Source organism: Myotis yumanensis, unplaced genomic scaffold (genome assembly GCF_028538775.1).
Source record: "Myotis yumanensis isolate MYYU_CA2020_CCGP unplaced genomic scaffold, mMyoYum1.0.hap1 SCAF_5, whole genome shotgun sequence".
NCBI lineage: Eukaryota > Metazoa > Chordata > Mammalia > Chiroptera > Vespertilionidae > Myotis > Myotis yumanensis.
Window position 1 is genome coordinate 30,716,409 of NW_027223756.1, and position 24,764 is coordinate 30,741,172.

Sequence of the window (24,764 nt, forward strand, 5' to 3'; positions counted from 1 at the left end):
AAGCTGGGAATAGACGGGACAGCATCATTTGGTGAAATAAGGAAGGTATTTGACATGGAAGGGTGATGGGGTGGGTGAAGGGAAAGTGTTTATGCTTTGTCTCATTTATAAAATGGGGATAATTGAAGCATGCTTCAAATGAGTAGGAGAAAGAAGCTAAATTATGACGAAAATGTAAGAAAATGTCTAGTACGCTAAGATTCTTAAGGGGAATAAAAATGCCTGTGGCTGGCTCCCTTGATTAAGAGGAGCCCTCCAGAGGCTGTGAAACGGGCTGCTGGGATTGACACTCTGCAGCCACCGTCCCTAAACTGGGCTTCACGTCTCCTAGCAACCAGTAGTGGTCGCACAGGACGTGTTAGCACTGAGGTGAGTGCCCAGACCAACCTCAGACTCAGAATCTGCGGCTGCGGCTGGGAGAGGTCCAGGGGACCTGGGATCCTACTTTCCAACCCATCCAGACCCTACTATGCATAGTCATCCTGACGGGCCGGGGCGCTGAACCTGTCGCTGTATCGCGGAGAGTTGCCTACACAGTCTCCGGTTGCTGCGCCTAAAATCTTCGCCATTTCCAGCCTTCAAGTTGCCGTGTGGCATCTCCACCTCATTGAAAGTATTTAGGAATCAATCAATCTCTCTCTCTCTCTCTCTCTCTCTCTCTCTCTCTCTCTCTCTCTCTCCCCCCTCCCCCCCCCCCTTCTCCCTCTCTCCTCTCGCTTTCTTTTTTGCTCAATCCTCATGGACATAGACAGTAGTGTAATGATTGCGGAGGGATGGGGTGGGGTGCAGGTGGAAGTGGGCATAGAGGGGATAAATAGTGATGATGGGGGAGACGGGGAGAAGAAAAGACAGTGTTCAGGAAATCCCAAGGCACAACCACAGAGTAGAAATTGTATACAGGCATACCTCCTTTTATTGCACTTGCTTTCTGCGCTACACAGGTATTGCATGTTTTACAAACTGAAGGCAAGACCCTCCATCAGCAAAAAAGATCACACCTTTTATTGCGATACTCGAGACAGAACCTGCAATATCTCCCATGTATGCCTGTATCAAAGACACTGCTTATAGAAAAATATATTGCAGTTTCTAACTTTATAAATTAATAAGATCAAGCACTTAATAATGCCGTTCTTAATCACAATTACATTTAATTGGGTCGGGGGAATGCATGTCATTGCAGTTGATACCGTCAAGAATCTCTTTAACTTGTACCTCAAAAAACCAGAATGGAACTATCGATGTCCCCACTTCAGATATATGTAGAAAAAACTCTGGCCATTATCAAACCAGATATTGTTGACAAAGAGGAGGAGATACAAGATATTATTATCAGATCTGGATTCACCATTGTTCAGGTAACTTTTGGGGACATGATTATGTTATTTTCTCTCATTGATCTTTATTTTTTATGTTTATGTAAATGTGTTAACCTATTTAGATCCATAGTATTTAGCATTAAATTTAGGTTTATTCTTCTAACTATAAAAGTTACATGAGATAGTTTTAGAGTTTTTTTTTCACACTTCAAAATATGTAAAATGAAAAATAAAATTCTTTTACCTCCTCTCTCACTCCAAATCCCAGTCTTCAGAAAGGGGCAACCACTTAACACTTTCTGTTCTTCCAGGATTTTCTATGCATTCACAAGTATCTCTCTCACTCCTTAAAATAGGACAATCCCCTTCTCTTGACCACCTTTACAAATCCCTCAAATAGCATTTCAGATCATTACATCTGAATCTAGCTTATTCGTCCTAACTTTTGTGTAATATCCCCCTGTGTGGATGAACCACAATTTATTTACTTGGTTCTCTTTAAAAAAAAAAAAAAGTATTGATTTTAGAGAGAGAGGAAGGGAGAGGGAGAGAGAGATAACATGATGTGAGAAACAACATTGTTTGGCTGCCTTCTGCACACCCCCTGCTGGGGATTGGGCCCACAACCCAGGTTCTCAGATTGGGAATCCAACCAATGACCTCTTGGTGCATGGATCCATGCTCCAGGACTGAGCCACACTGGCTGGACTACTTGGTCCTCTATTGATAGACTTTGAGACTGTTTGTATTTTTTTTTCAATCATTACAAACATTTAATGTTTTAAGCCTTTTTCTGCAGTTGGTAGAGGTTTAAAAATGAATGTAAAAAAATATTAAATAGAATTTAATATGTTTAATCATCCTTTCTTGTAGCATTTTTATTTGAAATTCCAGTTTTTAATCTCTTATACTGTGTCATATTGCCTATTTAGTCAATGTTTTAAAAAATGAAAAGGAGAATCTTCAGGAAAGAAATGGGATATCAGTTGAACTTAGGATAGGTGGAGGCTGAAGATAGGGATGGTATAAGAAAGTGTAAGGAAAGAATACAGGAAAGTATAAGGAAATATTTCATATAGTAATGAAAGGACTCAGGTAAAATGAACTTTTTAATAAATGTTAGGAAAACCAAGTAGCAATTTTTTAAAAACTTGGATTGGCCTTTTGGCTCTCTGAGCAGCACCATGGCGGTGGGCAAGAACCAGTCTCTTATGAAAGGAGGCAAAAAGGGACTCAAGAATAAAGAGGTTGACCCATTTTCTTTTATTTAAAAAAAAAAATTTTATTAATTTTTTACAGAGAGGAAGGGAGAGGGATAGAGAGTTAGACGCATCAATGAGAAAGAAACATCGATCAGCTGCCTCCTGCATACCCCCTGCTAGGGATGTGCCCGCAACCAAGGTACATGCCCTTGACCGGAATCGAACCTGGGACCCTTCAGTCTGCAGGCTGACGCTCTATCCACTGAGCCAAACCAGTCAGGGCAAGAGGTTGACCCATTTTCTAAGAAAGATTGTATGATGTGAAAGCACTAGCTATATTCAATATAAGAAATATTGGAACCCTCGCCAGTTTTTCTCAGTGGTTAGAGCATCAGCCCTTGAACCAAGGGGTCGAGGGTTCAATTCCTGGTCAAGGGCATGTTCTATCCCTGGCTCCAGTTAGGGGCACATGTGGGAGGCAACCAATTGATGTGTTTCTCTCACTTTGATGTTTCTCTCCTGCCCCCATCCCCCACCCCCGTCCCATCCTCCCTTCCTTCCACTCTGTCTAAAAATCAATGGAAAAAAATATCCTCAGGTGAGGGTTAAAAATAAATAATGAATTAATTTTTAAAAAGAAATGTTGGAAAAACACTAGTCATGAGAACTCAAGAAAACCAAAATCACATCTGATGGTCTCAAGGGTAATGTTTTTGAAATGAGCCTAGCTGATCTGCAGAATGATAAGTTGCATTTAGAAAATTCAAGCTAATTACTGAAGCTGTTTAGGCAAAAACTGTGACTAATTTCCATGGCGTGGATCTTACCTGTGACAAAATGGTAAAAAGTGGCAGATCATGATAGAAGCTCATGTTGATGTCAAGATTAGCAATAGTTATTTGCTTCATCTATCTTTGTTGTTTTTATTTTATAAAAAACTGAAACAATCAGATTTGGAAGACTCTTAAGCTCAGCATCAACAGGTCCACCAAATCCAGAACCTGATGGAAATCATGACCCAAGAGGTGCAAACAAATGACTTGAAAGAAGTGGTCAATTAATTGATTCCAGATAGCATTAGAAAAGGCAGAAAAAGCTTACCAATCTATTTATTCTCTCCATGATGTCTTTGTAAGAAAAGTCAAAATGCTGAAGAAGTTCAAATTTGAATTGGGAAAACTCATGGAGCTTCATAGTGAAGGTAGCAGTTCTTGAAAAGCTACTGGGGATCAGACAGGTGCTAAAGTTGAATGAGCTAATGGATATGAGCCCCCAGTCTGAGAATCTGTTTAAAATTCAGACATTTAATGGTGACAAATAAAAAATCCTATTTGTGCCGAAACCGGTTTGGCTCAGTGGATAGAGCGTCGGCCTGCGGACTGAAGGGTCCCAGGTTCGATTCCGGTCAAGGGCATGTACCTGGGTTGCGGGCACATCCCCAGTAGGGAGTGTGCAGGAGGCGGCTGATCGATGTTTCTCTCTCATCGATGTTTCTAACTCTCTATCTCTCTCCCTTCCTCTCTGTAAAAAATCAATAAAATATATTAAAAAAAAAATCCTATTTGTGATTTTTTTTAAAAGTTGGGTTCAAGTATTATACTACATACACCAGGATAAATGGCAAATGATTCTGAAATTTAAATATTAAAAATATAAACAATATATATTCTAGAAGAAAAGATGAATTTCTTTTTTTAAAAAATTTTTGTTGTTAATTTCACCCTAGAATATTTTCCATTGATTTTTTAGGGAGAATAGAAGAGAGAGGGAAAGACAGAGAGAAACATCGATCTGAGAGAAACACATTGATTGGTTGCCTCCTGCACCAGGGCCCAGGCCAGAGAGAAGCCTGCAACCAAGGTACATGCCCTTGACCAAAATCAAACCCAGGACCCTTTGGTCTGTATGCCAATGCTCTATCAACTGAGCCAAACCAGCTAGGGCAAGATGATTTTCTTTATTCTTGGAGTGGGGACAGCCTTTTCTACATTGACTTAAAGTCTAGGAACCATGAAAGATAAGATTGATAGGACTATAAACATAAAAAACTTCTGCATGACCAAATAAACACCGTAGGCAAAGTCAAAACACAAATGACAAACTTGAAAAAAAGGTTTGCAACTCATATCCCTAATCTCCCTAATATAGAAAGACCTCCTAGAAAAAGATAAAAATTCAGCTGGAAATTGGCAGAACATGTAGATGATCACAGAGAAAGAAAAATGCTTCTTGGCTCTGACCCCGTAGTTCACTTGGGTAGAGTGTGGTTCCAGTACCCCAAGGTCACAGGTTTGATCCCTGGTCAGGGTACATAAAAGCATCAACCAATGAATGCATGAATAAGTGGATCAGCAAATCAATGTTTCTCTCTCCCTTCCTCTTTCTCAAAAATCAATTAAAAAAAGAAAACAAATGCTTCTTGAACATATGAAGAGATACTCAATCTCTATGAAAAAAGCAAATTAAAATAACACTGAGAAAGCATCTGTCAAAAATATAGAAGTACATGACATGGCCCTGTGGTAGGGAATCTGGCAAGTTTCTATCGTTATTACAGATGGCATACCCTATTACTCAACAGTCCTACTTTATATCAATATGTGTATTAGTATATCTAATGTATGTATTAATAGGAACTGACATATATAGGTGTTTTTAAAAATATATGTTGATTTCAGAGAGGGAGAGAAAGAAACATCAATGGTGAATCATTAATTGGCTACCTCCTGCATGCCCCATACTGGGGATCGGGCCCACAACCCAAGCATGTGTCCTGACCGGGAATGGGACCCAGAACCTCTTGGTTTATGGTCTGATGCTCATCCACTGAGCACACTTGCTGGGTGTGGCTTTATCTCTAATAGGTTCATTCTCCTCCTGATGGATAGACGCCTTGATACCTTTCACAGCTGGTTGTTATGTGGATCACTGTTCTCTGCTCTGGTGCTCTGGGCTAAGGAGCTTGGCGTGTGGTCCAGGCCTTGCTCCTCTCCAGGAAAACTCCCCACAACCTAGATATCCCTCCTTACCCTTGGCCTGCAGCCTGTCGGAGCTGGGCCAGTCCCTCTCTTGACCCAGCCTTTCGTACCAGTCTTGAGGTAGTTTCTGTACTTTCTTGTTAAAAATCTCCTCTTCAGCTAGTCCTCAGGGTGAATGTTCCCCAGTTTAGTTTTATTTCCAGTTTGGTTCTGGGAGGAAGTGCAAGAAAGATCCACCTATTCTGCTGCCATCTTGAAACCACTGCATATTATTTCTAAGTGCCACTGTGAGACCAGTTCCCTTAAAATACTGTAGGAAAATTTCACAATAAATAGGAAAATACCACAAATAGATAAGAAGAATGAATTGGAATATTCTAAGGTCCATTTTTGTTACTTTAATGTACACAGAGTATACATCAACAAAATACTGCCCTGGCTGGTGTGCTTCAGTGGTTAGAATGTTGACCTGTACACTGAAGGGTCAGAGGTTCGATTCCCATCATTGATGTTTCTATCTCTCCCTCTCCCTTCCTCTGAAATCAATAAAAATATATATTTTTTTAAAAAGCATGTGTTGCCCTAACCGGTTTGGCTCAGCGGATAGAGCGTTGGCCTGCGGACTCAAGGGTCCCAGGTTCGATTCCGATCAGGGGCATGTGCCTTGGTTGCGGGCACATCCCCAGGAGGGAGCGGGGTGTGCAGGAGGCAGCTGATCGATGTCTCTCTCTCTCATCGGTGTTTCTAACTCTCTATCCCTTTCCCCTCCTCTCTGTAAAAAATCAATAAAACATATTTTTTTTTAAAAAAAAAAGCATGTGTTGATGGAATAGTTTTTCTTAAGTTGGTTAAATAATTCTTATAATTTTATTTACATCCTACATTTAATTTTCTTACCTCATCCTTTCTTCATAAGACAAAAATAAATGTCAAATTTGTAATCAGGTTGGTACTAATTTCAAGTTATTAATGACTTAACCAGGTATTATTGAGCTGTCACTTTAAATGCTTTTGTTGATTTTGTTTCTCTTATAGAGAAGAAAACTACAGCTTAGCCCTGAGCATTGTAGTAACTTTTATGTGGAACAGTATGGAAAAATGTTTTTCCCCAACTTAACAGCTTATATGAGTTCTGGACCACTTGTTGCCATGATATTAGCTAGACATAAAGCCATCTCTTACTGGAAAGAACTTTTGGGGCCAAGTAATAGCTTAGTAGCTAAGGAGACACACCCAGACAGGTAATTTTCTTTTTTTTTCTTTCTTTCTTTTTTTTTTTTTTTGATAAAAACCATACATCCTTTTTATTGTTAAGTCATAAAGAGGTATCAAAATTAAAAGCAAAAATTCCAGAGTTAAGACTTAACATAACTACTAGGAGCATCAAAGGAAGTGAAAATGGGACTAGTCGCAGGGCAATATGCATTAATGAACATGGGAGGGACGAGATGGGGGAGAACAGTGAGCATGTGTTGAAGGTACTAGGGAGAGGATCTGGTGAAATTTTGATCTTAGACAAGTGCCTAGATAAAGAAATAATGGGACAACATTTCTAACCCCACTATGTGCTTAAGAGTCATCCTCGCCATTACGCTGTCCCTCAGGTAATTTTCCTAGGGAAAAATGCAATCTAACTATGAAAATGAAAAAAAAATGATTTCATTGTAATAGGGATTTTCTTTTATTTGAAAGTTTTCCTCAATTTAACTGTTTTTTTGTTGTTTGGTTTTTTGGGGTGGCAGAGAGGTCCATTTTATGTTTTAACTATTTAAATCTGTATCTTAATACCAAATAACGCAAAAGGTCTCAGGGAATGTCTGTTTATGGTTGATTAACTGTATTCTGTTATCCTGGAATTAAACTACCACTGAACTAGGGTTTTTCGTGAGAAAATTGGTGTGGTATTTTGAAATAATATTGATAATATAGGACCAGAAATCAAGATTTCCAGCATTATCATTAATGTCTAGAAACCAGTGGACATTGAATTCTTGCACTTTTTAAAAAAATACATTTTTATTGATTACAGATAGGAAGGGAGAGAGAGACACAAGCATCAATGATGAGAATCATTGATCAGCTGCCTCCTGCACACCCCACACAGAGGATCGAGCCTGCCACCTGGGCATGTGCCCTGACTGGGAATTGAACCATGAACACCTAGTTCATATAGGTCAACGCTCAACCACTGAGCCACGCCAGCCAGGCGAGTTCTTGCACTTTTGAATTGATACTGCTTTTTCACTTCTCACAAAACACCTCTTTTTCATCCAGCGAACTCCTATTTTCCCAGTGTATCCCTCCTGAAGATTTTAAAGATATTTGACCCTCATCTAGATAGATTAAAGCTTGAATTCAAGCTTAAAACCATATGTGAGAAGTGGCAAAGCTTTTGTAAAATACCTAAATAGGATGCATATGTGAAAAGTAAGAAAAAGGTTGTCAGGTAGGATGGTCATCATCTCTAACTTGCTTTTAGTCTACGGGCAATTTATGGCACAGATGACCTAAGGAATGCACTTCATGGGAGTTATGATTTTGCTGCAGCCGAAAGAGAAATTCGATTCATGTTTCCTGAAGGTGAGTTATAGATGAGTAATTAGTCAATTGCATCTCCTTATTGTTTGCTTTTTCTTTTATTTTGGGTGTAACTAGGAAAAAAGTAATTGCTTTCCTCCAATATATTTTGTCGTATTTTCAAGTTGTAGTTAAGTTAAAGCCAAGAATAGAAAACTCAAAGTTTATCTTCAGAACTAAATTGGAAAGTTTAAACTCAAAGTTTATCTTCAGAACTAAATTGTGCCTTCTAGGAAATCTTTTGAGAACAGTTTAATTTTTTTTCTCTTGGACTAGAAATATTTAGGGTTTCTCTTCTCCTTCTGTGTTGTAATTCCTTTGAGTTATCTATAATGCATCAGTGAAGTTTGTTACATATGAAAAAAAGAATCTTCCTTGGAAATTATGATTGGTTTACCATTTTCTCTAACAGTTTACTGTTTGTCCAGCACACATGCAATTGTGAAATTAATATTTCTTGGCCTTTTTTGTTTGTTTCCATCCTGTTATAGAGATTATAAATCATTTATTTATTTATTTAATATATTTTATTGACTTCAGAAAGGAAGGGAGAGAGATAGATACATCAAGGATCAGAGAGAATCATTGATTGGCTGCCTCCTGTACACCCCACATTGGGGATCGAGCCCACAACCCGGGCATGTGCCCTTGACCAGAATTGAACCCGGAACCCTTCAGTCCGCAGGCCAATGCTCTATCCACTGAGCCAAACCAGCTTGGGCTATAAATCTTTTAGAAGTAGGCACAATGAGGACAACACTGAGGTTTTTAGTTTGTTTTCAGTAATTTTAAGACAAAATTTGCTGATTTTCATTATAAAGACAAAATGCGAAGCATCAGGTAGTTTTGAATTTTTTTTTTGCATGTTATTTCTTTTCTAACTCACTTAGACTTGTTCCTCTCTATTTTATACTGAATATTTATTCAAAGAAAACAGAAAACTAACTTGGGTATTTAAAAGTCCTGATTTTTAAACAAAAATTGTTTTATAGATATTTGTATCCAAAAGTATTTGCCTACTTATATTTAATCTTACTGATCTAATTTCTGTCACATATCCATTGTATTAAGGTGTTGTTTTCTTCACAACTGTTTATTGTGTAAAATTTCCAACATACACAAAAGTAGGCAGAATAATATGATAAACCCCTAATGAACCCATCACCCAATTTTAATAGTTATGGTCAATCTTATTTCATCTGTAACCCCTGCTCCTATTTCTCCTGCTTCCATATTATTTTGAAGCATATCTCAACCATCAGTTTGTGTGTTTTTTGTTTTCTTTTTATTAATATATTTTTATTTATTTTAGAGAGGAAGGGAGAGGGAGAGCGAGATAGAAAGATCAATGATGAAAGAGAATAACTGCTTGGCTGCCTCCTGCACACCCCCTACTGGGGATCGAGCCTGCAACCCAGGCATGTTCCCTGGCCGGAATTCACACTGTGACCTCCAGATTCATAGGTCGATGCTCAACCACTGAGCCACGCCAGCTGGGCAACATCAATTTTTTTTTTTTATGTTGTAGTACTTTAGATTTAGTCCTACTAATGAATTAGATTTTTCCTCCTTAGCTTTTAACTAAAAAGGATAAAAACTCACTTTATCTTAAGTAGAAGATAAATTTGGAAGCTCTTCTTACTCATAAGGTTATATCCCTAAACTGTTATTTTAGATTGCCTTTTATTTAACCCATTAATTAATCCTCTAGATATGAATTTAAAAGATACAGTTAGACATTTGAGAATCAGCAGTTATAGGATACATATAAGTGATTAATTACCTACCACATTGCAGATCTTTTGCTGTGGGAATATGAAGTTATTTGGCATAAGTTCTCAGAGTTTGTGGTATGAGCTCCATCTTGTTTAGCAGTCAGTCAAGAACTATGTGCAAAACCCTATATGGTGAGTGGCTAAAGCAAGTTGTAAAGATATTCAAAAACATATTGCTAACCCTTAAAAAAATTAGTGCTCTTCCTTTTCCCTTTAATAGGGATGGCTGGTAAAGCTTTGCTACCTTCCATTCATTCAACAAATTTGTTGAGTTACCAACTTAATAAAAATAAAGTCAAATAAGATGTCCCTGCTCTCAAGATGATCTTATTCTAAAAGCCTATGAAAATATTCAATGCAATGTATAAATTATAAATGTCATTAAAAAGTGCAATGAAAGTTTATCAACATAAGAAACATAAAAACACTTTTTATTCTCATGACCTCATTTAGCCCTAAATGCCAGAGACAAATGATAAATGGTCAGCAAAAATAGATGAGGTAGAAATAATTCAAAAATGAAGTTAAGGAAATAATTTTATTTACAATAGCATTAACAATAAGAAAATACTTAAGAATAAATTTTAGCCCTACCTGGTTTGGCTCAGTAGGTAGAGCATCGGCCTGCGGACTGAAGGGTCCCGGGTTTGATTATGGTCAAGGGCACATGCCCGGGTTGTGGGCTCGATCCCCAGTAGGGGGTGTGCAGGAGGCAGCTGATCAATGACTCTCTCTCATTATTGATGTTTCTCTCTCTCTCTCCCTTCCTCTCTGAAATCAATAAAAAAAGTATATTTTTAAAAAAGAATAAATTTTAAAAACGAGTGTAATTCTTGTACACTGAAAAGCACAAAACATTGCTGAGAGAAATCAAAGACTATCTAAATAAGTAGACACCCATGTTTATGGATCAGAAGAGTCAGTATTATCAAGATGTCAACTGGACATCCACATGCAAAAGAAAATAACTTAGACACTTGTTTCATAGACCTACAACGTCAGAGCTAAAAACATCTTGAAGAAAACAAAGGGGAAAATCTTCATGACCTTGAGTTGGACAGAGTTCTTACATATAACATCAAAAGCATGGCCCAGCCCTAGCTGGTTTGGCTCAATGGATAGAGTGTTGATCTGCAGACCGAAGGGTCCCAGGTTCGATTCCAGTCAAGAGCACATACCTGGGTTGTGGGCTCAATCCCCGGTAGGGGGCCTGCAGGAGGCAGCTGATCAATGATTCTCTCATAATTGATGTTTCTATCTCTCTCTCCCTCTCCCTTCTTCTCTGAAATCAATAAAATATTCTTAAAAAATGGCCTGAGCCCTGACCGGTTTGGCTCAGCGGATAGAGTGTCAGCCTGTGGACTCATGGGTCCCAGGTTCGATTCTGGTCAAGGGCATGTACCTTGGTTGCAGGCACATCCCCAGTGGGGAGTGTGCAGGAGGCAGCTGACTGATGTTTCTCTCTCATCGATGTTTCTAACTCTCTATCTCTTTCCCTTCCTCTCTGTAAAAAATCAATAAAATATATATATTTTTAAAAAATGGCCTGGGTGGATGTTAACTCCTTAAAAAAAATAAAGCATGGTCCATAATAAAAAATACTGATAAATGGGACTACATAAAAATTAGAAGTTTTGTGCTTCAAAAGCTATCATTAAGAATATGAAAAGATAAGCCACAGGCTGGGAGAAAATATTTGCAAATCATAGATAAAGAAGTAGAATTAAAGGGTGGGGCAAAAGTAGGTTTATAGTTGTTCATGTGTAAAATATACAGTAATTAATAAATAATAATACAAGAATAAACTGTGTTTCATGTACTCCCAGCCATAAACCTACTTTTTAAAACATTGATATATTTTTATTGATTTTAGAGAGGAAGGGAGAGAGGGAAACATCAATGATGAGAGAGAATCATTGATTGGCTGCCTCCTGTACACCCCCCACTGGGGATCAAACCTGCAACCCTGGGATGTGCCCTTGGCAGGAATCGAACTCAGGACCCTTCAGTCTGAAGGCCAACGCTCTATCCACTGAGTCAAACCAGCTAGTGCCGTAAACCTACTTTTGCTCCACTCTGAATAAAGAACTCTTACAACTCAATAATAAACAACCCAATTAAAAAATGGGCAAAATACTTGAATAAGCATTTCACAAAAGACAATATATGAATGGCTAATATGCACATGAAAAAGTGCTCAACATAATAATTGGAGAAGTGCAAAATAAAACCACAATGAGATACCATGGCATTTTCACTAGAATGGCTGTAATCAATGGTAAGGATATAGCAATACTGGGATCCTCATACATTATTGTAAAATGTTACAGCCACTTTTGTATTTTTATTTATTTGGAGAGAGAGAGGGAGAGAGAGAGGGAAAGAGAGAGAGAGAGAGAGAGAGAGAGAGAGAGAGAGAGAAGGGAGAGAGAACAACAACATTGATTTGTTGTTCCACTTATTAATGCATTCATTGGATGATTCTTGTATGTTCTCTGACCGGGATTGAGCCTGAAACCTTGGTATATCAGAACGATGCTCTAACCAACTGAGCTACCCGGCCAGGGCTTATAGCACTTTAAAAAAAAACACAGTTTGGCAGTTTCTTAAAATATTAAGAAACCAGGTAAGTCTGTTAGCAATTCAACTCCTGGCGGAATCTACCACCCATTTTGAAAACATCCATCTACATAAAGACACGTGAATCTTTATAGCAGCATTATTTAATGTACCCCCAAATTGGAAACAATCCAACTGTTAGCCATACAATGGAATACAACTCAATTAAAAGGAACATGATACATGCCACAACATGGATGAACCTCAAAACATGCTAAGTGAAAGAATCCAGGCACAAAAGGCCACATATTACGTATATAATCCACTTATATGAAATGTCCAGAAAAGGCAAATTTTTAGAAACAGAAAGAAACGCAGTGGTTGCTGGGGGTAGGAGTGGGAGTGGGAAATTGCAAATGGACACAAGGAAATACTTTTGGAGTGATCAAAATGTTCTAAAACTGGATGATGGTGATGATAGCGCAACTAAATATTTATTAAATATCACTTGTATACTTCAATGGATGGATGAGTTTTATGATATGTAAATTATACCTCAATAAAACTTTAAAAAATTATAAAAAATGGATGAGGTCTGTGCTCCCATGGAGTTTATAGTCTAGTGTTTGAAAGATAGCCATTAAATAAGAATTACCCAAATAATTGCATAGTTATTGTGTGATAAGTGCTATACAAAACAATTGTAGACTGTAAGGAAGGTCTGACTGAGGAAGTGACTTTAGCTGAGATCCAAAGAGTAAGCAGTGGTTAACCAGAGTAAAGGGAAGAATGTTCTAGCAGACAGAATAGCATGTGCTCAAATCATGAGCAGGAAATAACACAGCACATTCTATAAACAAAAAAGATCTTGGTAAGAGAAATAAGATGAGGTTAAATAGGTGACATGGTGCAGAGTCTTACGGGCCATAATATGGAGTCCTGTCTTGACTATACTATATATGCAAGCAAGAGCCAATGAAGCATTTTAAGGATGGGAGTGATATAATCCGATTTTCATTTTTAAAATAGGGCCTGGGGCACTGGATGGGTATCTCAGTTGGTTAGAGCATCTTCCCAATATGCCAAAGTTGTGGGTTTGCTCCCTGGTCAGGGCACATATAAGAATCAACCAATAAGTGCATGGGTGAGTGGAGCAACAAATTGATGTTTCTCTCTCTCTCTCTCTCTCTCCCCCCCCCTCCCCCCCTTCCTCTCTAAAATCAATAAATTTTTTAAAAGTAACATATTGATGGAGGTCAATCTCAAAAGATCTACTCAGCCTTATAAAATACATTCTTTCTTGTATAAATATATTCTTTCTTGTATTGCAAATCTGGTTCACCTCCAGAGTGTTCAAATAAGGCTGAAAAGACTAAAATTTCCCCAAGTTTTTAAATAATTCATTTAAAAACCTGAAAAATAAGAGCAGGAATATTAATACATATTATATAGACAGATATAAGTTTTATGTGTATATTCAGTAGTCTATAAGAGAGCAAGAACTACATACTATTCACTGTTATACCTACCATTTTGCGAAGCACCTGTCATTTTGTTGGCAGGAATTTTTGGAATGAATTAATCTCCCTGATTTTACATGTTCTTCATATTTTTCTTTTTCATAACATTGTGTGTTATAACATTTACTGTAAAAAACATGGAAATGAAAATGCAGAAAAGGATATAGTTGAAAAAATAATCAGAATCCTTACACATGATTACTATTAGCATTGTGATATGTTTCTTGCCAGTCTTATGTAGTCTTATTTTTTTAATGTGTGTGCTTGTGTGTTTTTGAATCAACTGTTATGCTATGTATCAGTTCTATTCCCTTAAAAACCTTTATAAGTTTTCTCATGACATTAAAATTTATTTGAAGGTAACTTTTAAATGACTGTATAATATTTCATCATTTATGTTCGCTTTAATGGGGATACATTTGTATTTGCAGTGATTGTTGAGCCTATTCCAGTGGGACAAGCTGCTAAGGACTATTTAAATTTATATGTAACACCAACTCTGCTTAAAGGACTCACAGAGCTTTGTAAGCAAAAACCAGCAGATCCTTGTGTAAGCAATCTTTTTATTCACACTAAAGAATATTGAATATAGGTTTCATATCTCAAACATTGTATTCTTTGCAACAGTGTAAGTACTGAGAATCATTGTTTTTGTTGTTGTTGTTGTTAATCCTCACCTTTTTTCCATTGATTTTAGAGAGTGTGGAAAGGAGGGGGAGAGACACACAGAGAGGAAAACATTGATGTGAGAGAGACACATTGATTGGTTGCCTCCCGCACACACTCCGACCTCAGGCCGGAGATGGAGCCTGCAATCAAGGTACATGCCCTTGTGCCCTTGACCGGAATTGAACCTGTGATCCTTCAGTTCATGGGCTGACTCTCTAGCCACTGAGCAAAACCAGGTTGGGCATGAGAGTCATTTTTAAAAACGTTTATATACAGTTTAGATACTTCTGTATGTGTAACTTTTTTTTTTTTTAATTTCAGAGAGAGGAAGGGAGAGGGAGAGAGAGAAAGAAACATTAATGATGAGAGAGAATCATTGATCGGCTGCTGCCTGCATGTCCCACACTGGAGATTGAGCCCACAACCCGGGCAAGTGCCATGACATAAATGTTACTATATTTAAATATATATTTATAGATATTATTTTAATAGTTACATGATTGCCCTAACCGGTTTGGCTCAGTGGATAGTGCGTTGGCCTGCGGACGGAAAGGTCCCAGGTTCGATTCCGGTCAAGGGCATGTACCTTGGTTGCGGGCACATCCCCAGTGGGAGGTGTGCAGGAGGCAGCTGATCGATGTTTCTCTCCCATCGACGTTTCTAACTCTCTATCCCTCTCCCTTCCTCTCTGTAAAAAATCAATAAAATATATTTTAAAAAAATAGTTACATGATTTTTCTTTTATTGCCTTTATTATTATTCTTTTACTGTTTGAGTTGTTTGCTACTTAAATACTATAACAATAAACAGCTGAGCATAAAGCTTTTCACATATCAAGATTATTTCATTCGGAAAGAAATCAGAAAGTAGAATTATAATTCAAAACATAAAAAATAATTTAAAATTGACCCTTAAAGAACTTGCTTTATATTTTAATTATTAATTTTTGAATAAGTAATATTTGAATATAGTATAATTCAAAGGTCACAAAAGGATATATAATGAAAAGTAACTCTCTTTGCTGTTCCTGTTCCTCAACCACCCAATTGTGGTCCTTGAAGTAAATTGCTGTTACCAGCCTCTAGTATAATCTTTATGAGAAAATATATGCATATACAGGTAAAAGTAGGTTTGCAGTTGATCATATGGGAAAATATATCATGAAAGAATCTATATATATAAAAGGCTAAGCAACCGGCAGACTGGCCGGTAGGTATGTGTGCACTGACCACCAGGGGGCAGATGCTCAACACAGGAACTGCCCAGTGACAGCAACTCTCGCACTCCAGGACCCCTTGGGGGATGTCAGAGAGCTGGTTTCAGCCCAATCCCTGCAGGCCCCACAGGCCAGCCCAATGGACCCAACCTGTCAGAGGGACCCCGCTCACTCTACAGATGCCCTTTGAGCCACGGCTCTGTCCCAGGTGCAGCCGGCCTAGGAGGGACCGTGGGAGGTTGGCTCCAGGGTGTGTCTAGCCCAGCGGTTCTCAACCTGTGGGTCGCGACCCCTTTGGGGGTCAAACGACGCTTTCACAGGGGTTGACTAACACCATCGGAAAACACATATATAATTACATACTGTTTTTGTGGTTAATCACTATGCTTTAATTATGTTCAATTTGTAACAATGAAATTGGGGGTCAACTCAACATGAGGAACTGTATTAAAGGGTCGTGGCATTAGGAAGGTTGAGAACCACTGCTCCATGCCCTAGTAAAGTAACCTCTCTATATTTCATGTACATGGAATTATAGAATATTTGTTCTTTTGTTTCTGGCTTATTTCACTTAGCATAATGTTTTCAAAGTTCATTCATGTTGTAGTATGTATCAGAATTTTATTCCTTTACGGCTGAATAATATTCCATATATATATATAATATTTTGTTTATTCATTCATCTGTTGATGGGTACTTGGGTTGTTTCTACCTTTTAGCTATTGTGTTTAATGTTGTATGAACATTGGTGCACAATTATCTATTAAGTACTTGTTTTTAATTCTTTGGGGCGTATACCTATGAGTGGAATTGCTGAGTCATATACTGTGTTTGGCTTTCTGAGGAACCACCAACTTATTTTCCACAGTGACCACTTTTTACATTCCCACTAGCAATGTATGAGAGTTCCAGTTTCTCTATATCCTGGCCCACACATATTCTTTTCTGTTTTTGTTTCATTATAATCATCCTAGTAGATGTGAAATAGTTTATTAGTGTGGTTTTGATTTGCATTTCTCTAATGTAAATTATGTTGAGCATCTTTTCATGTGCTTATTGGCCATTTGTATCTTTGCTTTGTAGAAATGTCTGTTCCAGTTAAAGATTTCTGCCCAGTTTTAATTTTTTGTTGTTGTTGAGTTGTAGTTTTTTTATATGTTATAGGTATCAAACCCTTGTCAGATATACTATTTGTTAAATTTTTCTCCCTTTCTGTAGGTTGGTTGTCTTTTCACTTTCTTGATAATGTTTTTTGATGCCAAAAAGTTTTAAAATTTAGATGAAAATCAGTTTATCTTTTTTATTTTGTTGCTCATGCTTTTGGTATCATATCTAAGAATCCCATTGCTAAACCCAAGGTGATGAAGATTTATTTCTATGTGTTCTTTTAATATCTTAATGGTTGCCTGACTGGCGTGTCTCAGTGGTTGAACACTGACCTATGAATCTGGAGCTCAGGGTTCGATTCCCTGTCAGGGCACGTGCCCAGGTTGTGTGCTCGATCCCCAGTGTGAGTCCTGCAGGAGGCAGCCTATTAGTGATTCTCTCTCATCATTGATGTTTCTACCTCTCCCTCTCTCTTCCTCTCTGGAATCAATTAAAAAATATATTTTAAAAAAGATTTTAATGATTTTAGCTCTTATATTTCAGCTGTTAATCCATTTTAAATTAATTTTTTTATATGTGTTAGGATTTATTTCTGGACTCTCAGTGCTATTCCATTGGTCTATATATGTCTATCTATATGCCAGAACCACACTGCTTGGATTGCTATAGTTTTGAAGAAGATTTTGAAATAAGAAAGTACAAAGTCAGAAAATCCTCCAATTTTGTTCTTTTTCATGATTGTTTTAGCTATTCAGAGCCCCCTTGAAATTCTATATAAATCTGAGCATTGACTTTTCCGTTTCTGCAAAAATGATTGTTGGAAATTTGATATTGATTGTGTTGAATATGCATATCAGTTTGGGTAGTATTGATATTTAACTTCTTAACAGTATTAAGTCTCTCTATCCATGAGCACAGATGTCTTTATTTATTTAGGTCTTTAAATTTCTTTCAACTATGTGGTGGTTGTTGTTTTTTTTTGTTTTTTGTTTTTTGTCTTTTAACACCAAGATCTGCAAAAAGCCAACTTCAACATAGGATACCAGCTGTGTTTAATAGTTTTCAGTTATACAAGTTGGTTAAATTTATTCCTAGATACTGGTTTTTCAGTGCTATTATAAATGAAAGTGATTTCTTAATCTCCTTTTTGGATTGTTTGTTAGCAATGTATAGAAACAACTGATTTTTTTCGTGTTGATCTTATAACCTACAACTTTGCCAAATTCATTTATTAGCTCTGGTAGCTTTCTTGTGGATTCTTTGGGATTTTCTATATGTAGGATCATATCATTTGTAAGTGGAAATAGTTTTACTTCTTCCTTTCCAATTTGGATCTGTACTTGACAATCTTACATACTGTAAAATTTAGTGTTTCAGTTTTTTATGGTCATTTTTTCATTATTCTTAGAGTGATTTTGAAAACTGTTTTAGGTTTAAATTGATATACTATATATTGAAGGAAATATGTAAATATTTACTAAGTTAAGGTATCTTTTCTTTTTTCCATAGATTTGGCTAGCTGATTGGCTGTTGAAAAATAATCCCAACAAACCTAAACTTTGTCACCATCCAGTTGTAGAAGAACCTTATTAAAATAAAGTCCTCCAAAGAACAAATCATGAACGATCTCATTTTAAAGGCATGCTTCTACTTAAAAAACAAATATGATCTCACTCATATGTGGGATATAATGATCAACATAATTTGATGAACAAGAATAGACCCAGAGACAAATGGCGGGGGGGGGGGAGGGGGTGGTGGTTAGAGAGCAACCAAAGGACTTGTATGCATGCATATTAGCATAACCAATGGGCACAGACACTGGGGTGGTGGGGCTTGCCTGGGCTAGGAATGGTGGGGGGGGGGGGGGTGTCAATTGTGGAAAAAGACATATGTAAAACTTTAGACAATAAATTAATTAATTCATTACAAACAACAACAACAACCATAGTTCTTAAGGGTTTAAGTAGCTACATGTGAAATAAATTGTTTTTTTAAATTATTTGTTAAAAATACCTTTTAAAAGAATAGTAGTGTTTTGTGTAGCAGATAAGATTATCTAAGGTAAAATATAGGGTTAGGGTATGATTTTTAAAAATATATTTGTATTGATTTCAGAGGGGAAGGGAGAGGGAGAGAAAGATAGAAACATCTATGATGAGAGAGAATCATTGATCCGGTGCCTCCTGTATGCTCCCTATTGGGGATCGAGCCTGCAACCCAGGCTTGTGCCCGACCAGGAATTGAAACTGTGATTGCCTAGTTCATAGGTCAATACACAACCACTGAGCCACACCAAGCAGGCTGATTTTTTTTATTATTATCAAGAAAATTGTATTTATTTAGAGGCATTTAGAATGTCAACAAAACAAATGCAACTTTTTTGGGGGGGTTACAAAGTGGTATTTAGTTAATAGAACAGCAATGAACCCATATAAGATGCATCAAAGACAAATGAGTGAAAAACTACTATCCTTATAAATAACTAATTTGTCCTATGTACAAACAATAACCTGCTTTAAACTTCTATGTCAATTTACAACCGCCCCCCCCCCCCCGGCCCCCCGTACTAGGCAAGGTGATTGGCTATTGAAAATACCACCAGGTCAGAGCTAGCTAGCATTTAACACATTTGGTAGTATGTTAACTATACCAAAAAAGATACTACTGTACAGTTTAGAAACAAGTCTTGCATAGCCTTACATTTCTTTTCTTTCTTTTTTTCTTTAAAGGGAGTGAGTTGTGTTAAATGCTTTATAGACTAAAAATTAGAACCAGCTTATTTATCATCATCTTCTGCTTATCTCCTCTTCATCCTTTTCATCTTCTTTCTTTTCCTCCTTTTTCTTGCTTTTTGCAGCCTTGATGACTCCCTTTTTAGCTTCATAACCTTATGCAAGTATATATTTTTCATGTTTTTCCTTCAGTTTAGCAGCCTTATGAACATGGCTTGTCATCTGCAGTATTAGTCCACATCTCTCCCAGTTTCTTTGTAGCAACACCAGTATATAGGTTGTCCCCAAAAATGTATACACACACTTTGAATAATTAGAAAGGCAGTGTTTATTAAAATATATTTCATTTTCAAAATTGAGCTATCAGCTGTTACAGTGTGTATATATTTTTTGGGACACTGTATAAACCAAGGTGTTCTTTGAATTGGGGGCAATAGAACAATAAAAAGACTTAAGGAGGCCTCTTGGGTGCATTGGGATCTTTGAACTTTTTTGTTTACCCTTTAGAAGGAATATAGGTTTTCATTTCTCTTTTATAAAGGGTATTTTCTGCCTTGGAGATTATCTTCAAAGTTTCCTTTCTCTAGCAGATAGTCTTTCACCTCTCAGTACTTTTCAGAAAGCTCTGAGAAGGTGACTAAAGCATCTAAGTACTTTTTCTTATGCTCCTCTCAGTAAGTTTGCACAAAGAATGTATATGATGTCATTTTGCTTCTCGGTTCCTAGAATCTCCTTTGCCCATGTTTAGTTTTTCTTTTCTTTTCTTTTCTTTTCTTTTCTTTTCTTTTCTTTTCTTTTCTTTTCTTTTCTTTTCCTTTCTTTTCCTTTCTTTTCTTTTTTTTCCCTCAATGAGGCACAAAGTCACCCAGTCATCTGCAGTAGTATTAGTCCACACCTTTCAGGCCCTCACTTGCCCTGGCGTTATCTCTATGGAGTTCATGTACTGCAGTGGTTGTCAATTTGGGGTATGATGATTTTTTAAAAATCTTTATTGTTGAAAGTATTACATAGGCCCTCCTTTCCCCCCCACATTAACCTCTTCCAGCCTGCTCCCGTCTTCCCCCCATCCCCAGGATATGATTTTAAAAATATATGTTTTTATTGATTTCAGAGAGAGGAAGGGAAAGAGAGAGATAGAAACATCAATGATGAGAATCATTGATTGGCTGACTCCTGCACGCCCCCTACTGGGATTGAGCCCACAACCCAGGCATGTTGCCCTAACCCAGAATTGAACTGTGATCTCCTGGTTCATTGGTCAGTGCTCAACCACTGAGCCACAATGGCCAGGCTAGGGTAGGATTTTTAACAATGATGTAACAGTAAGTGTTAGAAGGCTGATGGTAAGATGTTGCTATACAGTAGGTCCTCAGGTTACGTCGAAGATCCATTCCTACAGCAAGACATAATGCGATTTTCGCTGTAAGTCGGAACCCACCTACCCACCTGCATAAGCACCTACGTCACTCACATGGAGCACATACACAGCAGTAATGAAGTGAAACAGTAAGAAAAATTTAAAAGGAAGATAACAATTCCTGACCTTTACTTGTGGTAAATAAATAATAAAAAACAAAAAGCACATATGTACATACGTCGAAATGACGAAACTTTTTTTTTATATAAATAAATGGGAGATGGTGATGTAACCATGAAATGACATACATTGAGTCTGATGTAAGCTGAGGACTGTCTGTATTATTACTTTTTTAAGTTTGAGGATTAAGACATGTAATTTTAATTATGATATTTTCCCAGGCATGCATCTTATATTTAGATGCATAATTAATGTACAGTTCAGATAGTTTAGTTTGAAAAGTATATGTATGTAAACAATTATTTGATATGATGAAAATTGGCAGAATCAGTTTATGATTTTAACCAATCATTTATATAACTATTTCCTGGACATTAATCAGAGGTCTCCAAGGGTGACCAGTCATTGATTCTTGATACTGGTTGTATCACTGAAAGTCCTACATCAAGGGAGCCCTCTCAGTTCAGGGCAACATATAGTCTTTATAATAGTGCTATTAAATAGTCCTTAGATTAGTGTTTCCCAATTATGTTTTTGTGATGAGGTACTAGTTTGTTTGTTTATTATGTTTTTATTGATTTTAGAGAGAGTGGAAGGGAGAGGGGGAGAGAGAGAAGCATCAATGAGAGAGAGAAATATCAATCAGCTGCTTCCTGCACACTCCCAAATGGGGATTGAACTCACAACGTAGGCATGTACCCTGATCAGGAATCAAACCAGCAACCTCTTGGTGCATGGGACAATGCTCAAGCAACTGGGCTATACTGGCCAGCATGACAAGGTATTAGTTTTTTTTTTAATGTTGTGAAATTATTTATTAAAGATATTATAATTTACTTTAAAAATAAATCCAGGTTATGAAATACTTTTATTAAGACTAAATACTTAAACTGGCCTCATCTTTTCAAAAATCAGTGTCATAAAACAAAAAGTAGAAATGGGGAGGAACTGTTCTAGATTTTAAAAAACTAAAGAGGCTTCAAAAAACTAGAGAGGCTTCTGATCAAGATGGTAGCATAGGTAAACACGATAATCACCTCCTTCCACAACCACATCAAAATTAGAACTAAACTATAAAACAACCATCATTCAGAAATCTGGCTGAATGGAAGTTCTACAACTAGAGAATTAAAGAAGACACCACACTGAGACTGGTAATGAGATGGGCTAGTAAGCCAGGGGCAGTGGAATAGGGAAACTAAGACAGATAGTTAAACACAAGCAGTTTATAGCCATCTATTAAATCGCAAAATCCTATCTTGCCTAAGAGTAAATGTGGAATCTTAGAGAGAAGGCGGGGGTGGGTGGGTGGGTGGGAAGAGATCAACAAAAGAACTTGTAGGCACATATGCATAACCCATGGGCACATACAATAGGGTGGTGAAGGGGTAGGGGACGGGTAGGCTAGAAGGGGTCAATTGGGGGGAAAGGGGGACATATGTAATACTTTCAACAATAAAGATTTAATTTTCCAGAAGGTAAATAGCTTAAGTCACCCAACTGTCTGGCTGGTGTGTCTCAGTGGATTAAGCTTCACCTCAGTCACCAAGAGGTCATGGGTTTGATTCCCAGTTTGATTCCCTGTCAGTGCACATGCGTGGGTTGTGGGCTTGATCCCAAGTACAGGGCATGCAGGAGGCAGCTGATCAATGTTTCCTCTCTCATCACTGTTTCTATCTCTCCCCCTCCCTTCCTTTCTCTCTAAAAAAAATCAATAAAAATATCTAAAAATCAATAAAAATATATTTTAAAAAAACAACCCTTGCCCAGTTGGTGTTGCTCAGTGGTTGAGTGTTGATCAGGACCCAGGAGATCTCATTCGATTCCTGGTCAGGGCACATACTTGGTTGATCCCCAGTAGGGGGTGTGCAGGAGGCAGCCAATCAATGATTGTTTTCTCATTCATCATTGGTGTTTCTATCTCTCTCCCCCTCCCTTCCTCTCTGAAATCAATAAAAATATGTTTAAAAAAAAGAAAAAGAAACATCAATGATGGAAAGACAAACTAAAATCTTTTTTTTTATGTTTTAAGCTTCCACTTTAATAAACTAGAAAAAAGAAGAGAAAAACCCAAAGCAAGCACAAAAGAAGGAAGTAATATAGACAAAAATGAGAACAGATAAGTAATAGAGAAAATCCATGAAACCAAAAGCTAGGTTTGAGAAGATCTATGAAATCTTAACCTCCAAAAGACCATGGTCAGCTACCAAGAGTGCAATGCCTTAACAGTATGTATGTTGTCAGGCCCGAGGGCCATGCTTGTTAGAGAGTGCTAACTTTCTCTCCTTTAATACAACACTAAAATCTTAAAGATAAATTATAGATTGCCATATTTTGAGCAATGGCCAAGAACATATAGGATAAAGCAAATGGTTTTTACAATGGGGTTTCTGTGTGACAGCTTCAAGAGGTCATTTTCGCTACAATAGCCTCCTCTCGTGGAATAAAAAGGTAGCATTGTATATAGCAGAAAAATTCCATACTGGAAGTCATCTCTGCCATTTGTGGTTTTTGTTTTGTTTTTGTTTTTAAGGGAGGGAAAAATAGAGAAAGAAGACTAATTTGAGTTATATTTTGGAGATAGAATAGACAAAAATATATGCAAATGAAAAATAACATAGTTAGCCATAGGATTATTTAATTTTGGACTCATTTGAGGTCATTATTTCATGGGCCAGAACTGGAAAGTGTAGCATAGGGTGAATAGGAAAATGAGAGAACTGCTTTCTTATTTACTTCCTAGGTAACTAGAAAGGGGAGATGACTGCTTTCTGACACAAGCAGTACTATACACATATTTGTCATCGTTAAATGCTGGTGATTTTGTGCATTTCTTTCACTCTAAGTGTTGTATACTAGTTAATCCAGATATATCACTTCATTTAGTTCCTTTCTCCAGTATTCAAAGAACTCAAAGAAGAAAGCAAGCAAGCATGAAGCTCTCTATCAGCAGAAGTTTAGATTTTTCTTTACTTCTTTAGAAGTTTAGATCTGAGGTGAAGCCCCCCCTTCCTAGGCCTCTTGCCAGTCTTCTTATACTTAGCCAAGAAATAAGGAATATGTCTAACCTAGGCATACCTACCTCAGCTTCTGTTTGGGGGGGGTTGAAGAGTAGAATCATGCTTGAAAAAGAGAACCCAGGGAAATAGCCTATCGGCCCTGGTTTAAGTGTTAGCTTGATTTGAAAGAGTCACAGATACTTTTGAGAAGTACTTTCCCAGCTCAAAAATATTTTAATTTCTCTTATGCAGTTAACTATAAGAACTATTTAGATTAAGCTTTAATTTTTGATTCAGAGGTGGCTCTATTCTTTGCTATTTCTGTGACTTCAGATGCTTCTCTTGGGGTATTTTTGTTAGTCCTTTCACTGATAACATTCCTTATCCTAATTTTGCAACTTTCATTTAAGATCCATAATTACTTTCCAAAAGTTAATTAAATCTCAGAAACTCCCAGGCTTACAGAGAAGTTTACTAACTAAAGGTAGGGTTCAGTGATTTGTGGCAATTTCACATAGAGGCTGCAAATGAGATAGGTTTTTCCCACCTCACCAAAGCACATGATTAAAGA

At 37.3% G+C, this 24,764-nt stretch overlaps 1 protein-coding gene and 1 pseudogene across 2 annotated transcripts; one reads left to right on the forward strand and one right to left on the reverse strand.

Annotated features, from left to right (window-relative positions):
• The first annotated feature begins 348 nt into the window (after window positions 1-348).
• On the forward strand, window positions 349-18,644 carry NME5 (NME/NM23 family member 5). Of its 2 annotated transcripts, none has more exons than XM_070417148.1 (6): window positions 349-369; window positions 1,184-1,358; window positions 6,535-6,740; window positions 7,979-8,079; window positions 14,362-14,480; window positions 18,432-18,644. In XM_070417148.1, exons 2-6 carry the CDS (start codon window positions 1,230-1,232, stop codon window positions 18,513-18,515), a joined length of 639 nt encoding a protein of 212 aa, XP_070273249.1. In that variant the 5' UTR covers window positions 349-369; window positions 1,184-1,229; the 3' UTR covers window positions 18,516-18,644. The 2 variants fall into 2 exon arrangements, with proteins under 2 accessions (XP_070273249.1, XP_070273248.1); XM_070417147.1 differs by lacking the exon at window positions 349-369 and adding an exon at window positions 389-613.
• A 4,737-nt stretch (window positions 18,645-23,381) lies between these two features.
• On the reverse strand, window positions 23,382-23,493 carry LOC139011953 (U6atac minor spliceosomal RNA; annotated as a pseudogene).
• Between the last annotated feature and the right edge of the window lie 1,271 nt (window positions 23,494-24,764).

What these genes read in the sequence shown, in the direction of transcription:
- NME5 (XM_070417148.1), top strand. Translation starts at nt 1,230, where the DNA reads ATGGAACTATCGATGTCCCCACTTCAGATATATGTAGAAAAAACTCTG. An exon ending in CTGGATTCACCATTGTTCAG is followed by an intron (nt 1,359 to 6,534) that starts GTAACTTTTGGG and finishes TTTCTCTTATAG; the next exon opens with AGAAGAAAACTACAGCTTAG. An exon ending in AAAAACCAGCAGATCCTTGT is followed by an intron (nt 14,481 to 18,431) that starts GTAAGCAATCTT and finishes TTTTTTCCATAG; the next exon opens with ATTTGGCTAGCTGATTGGCT.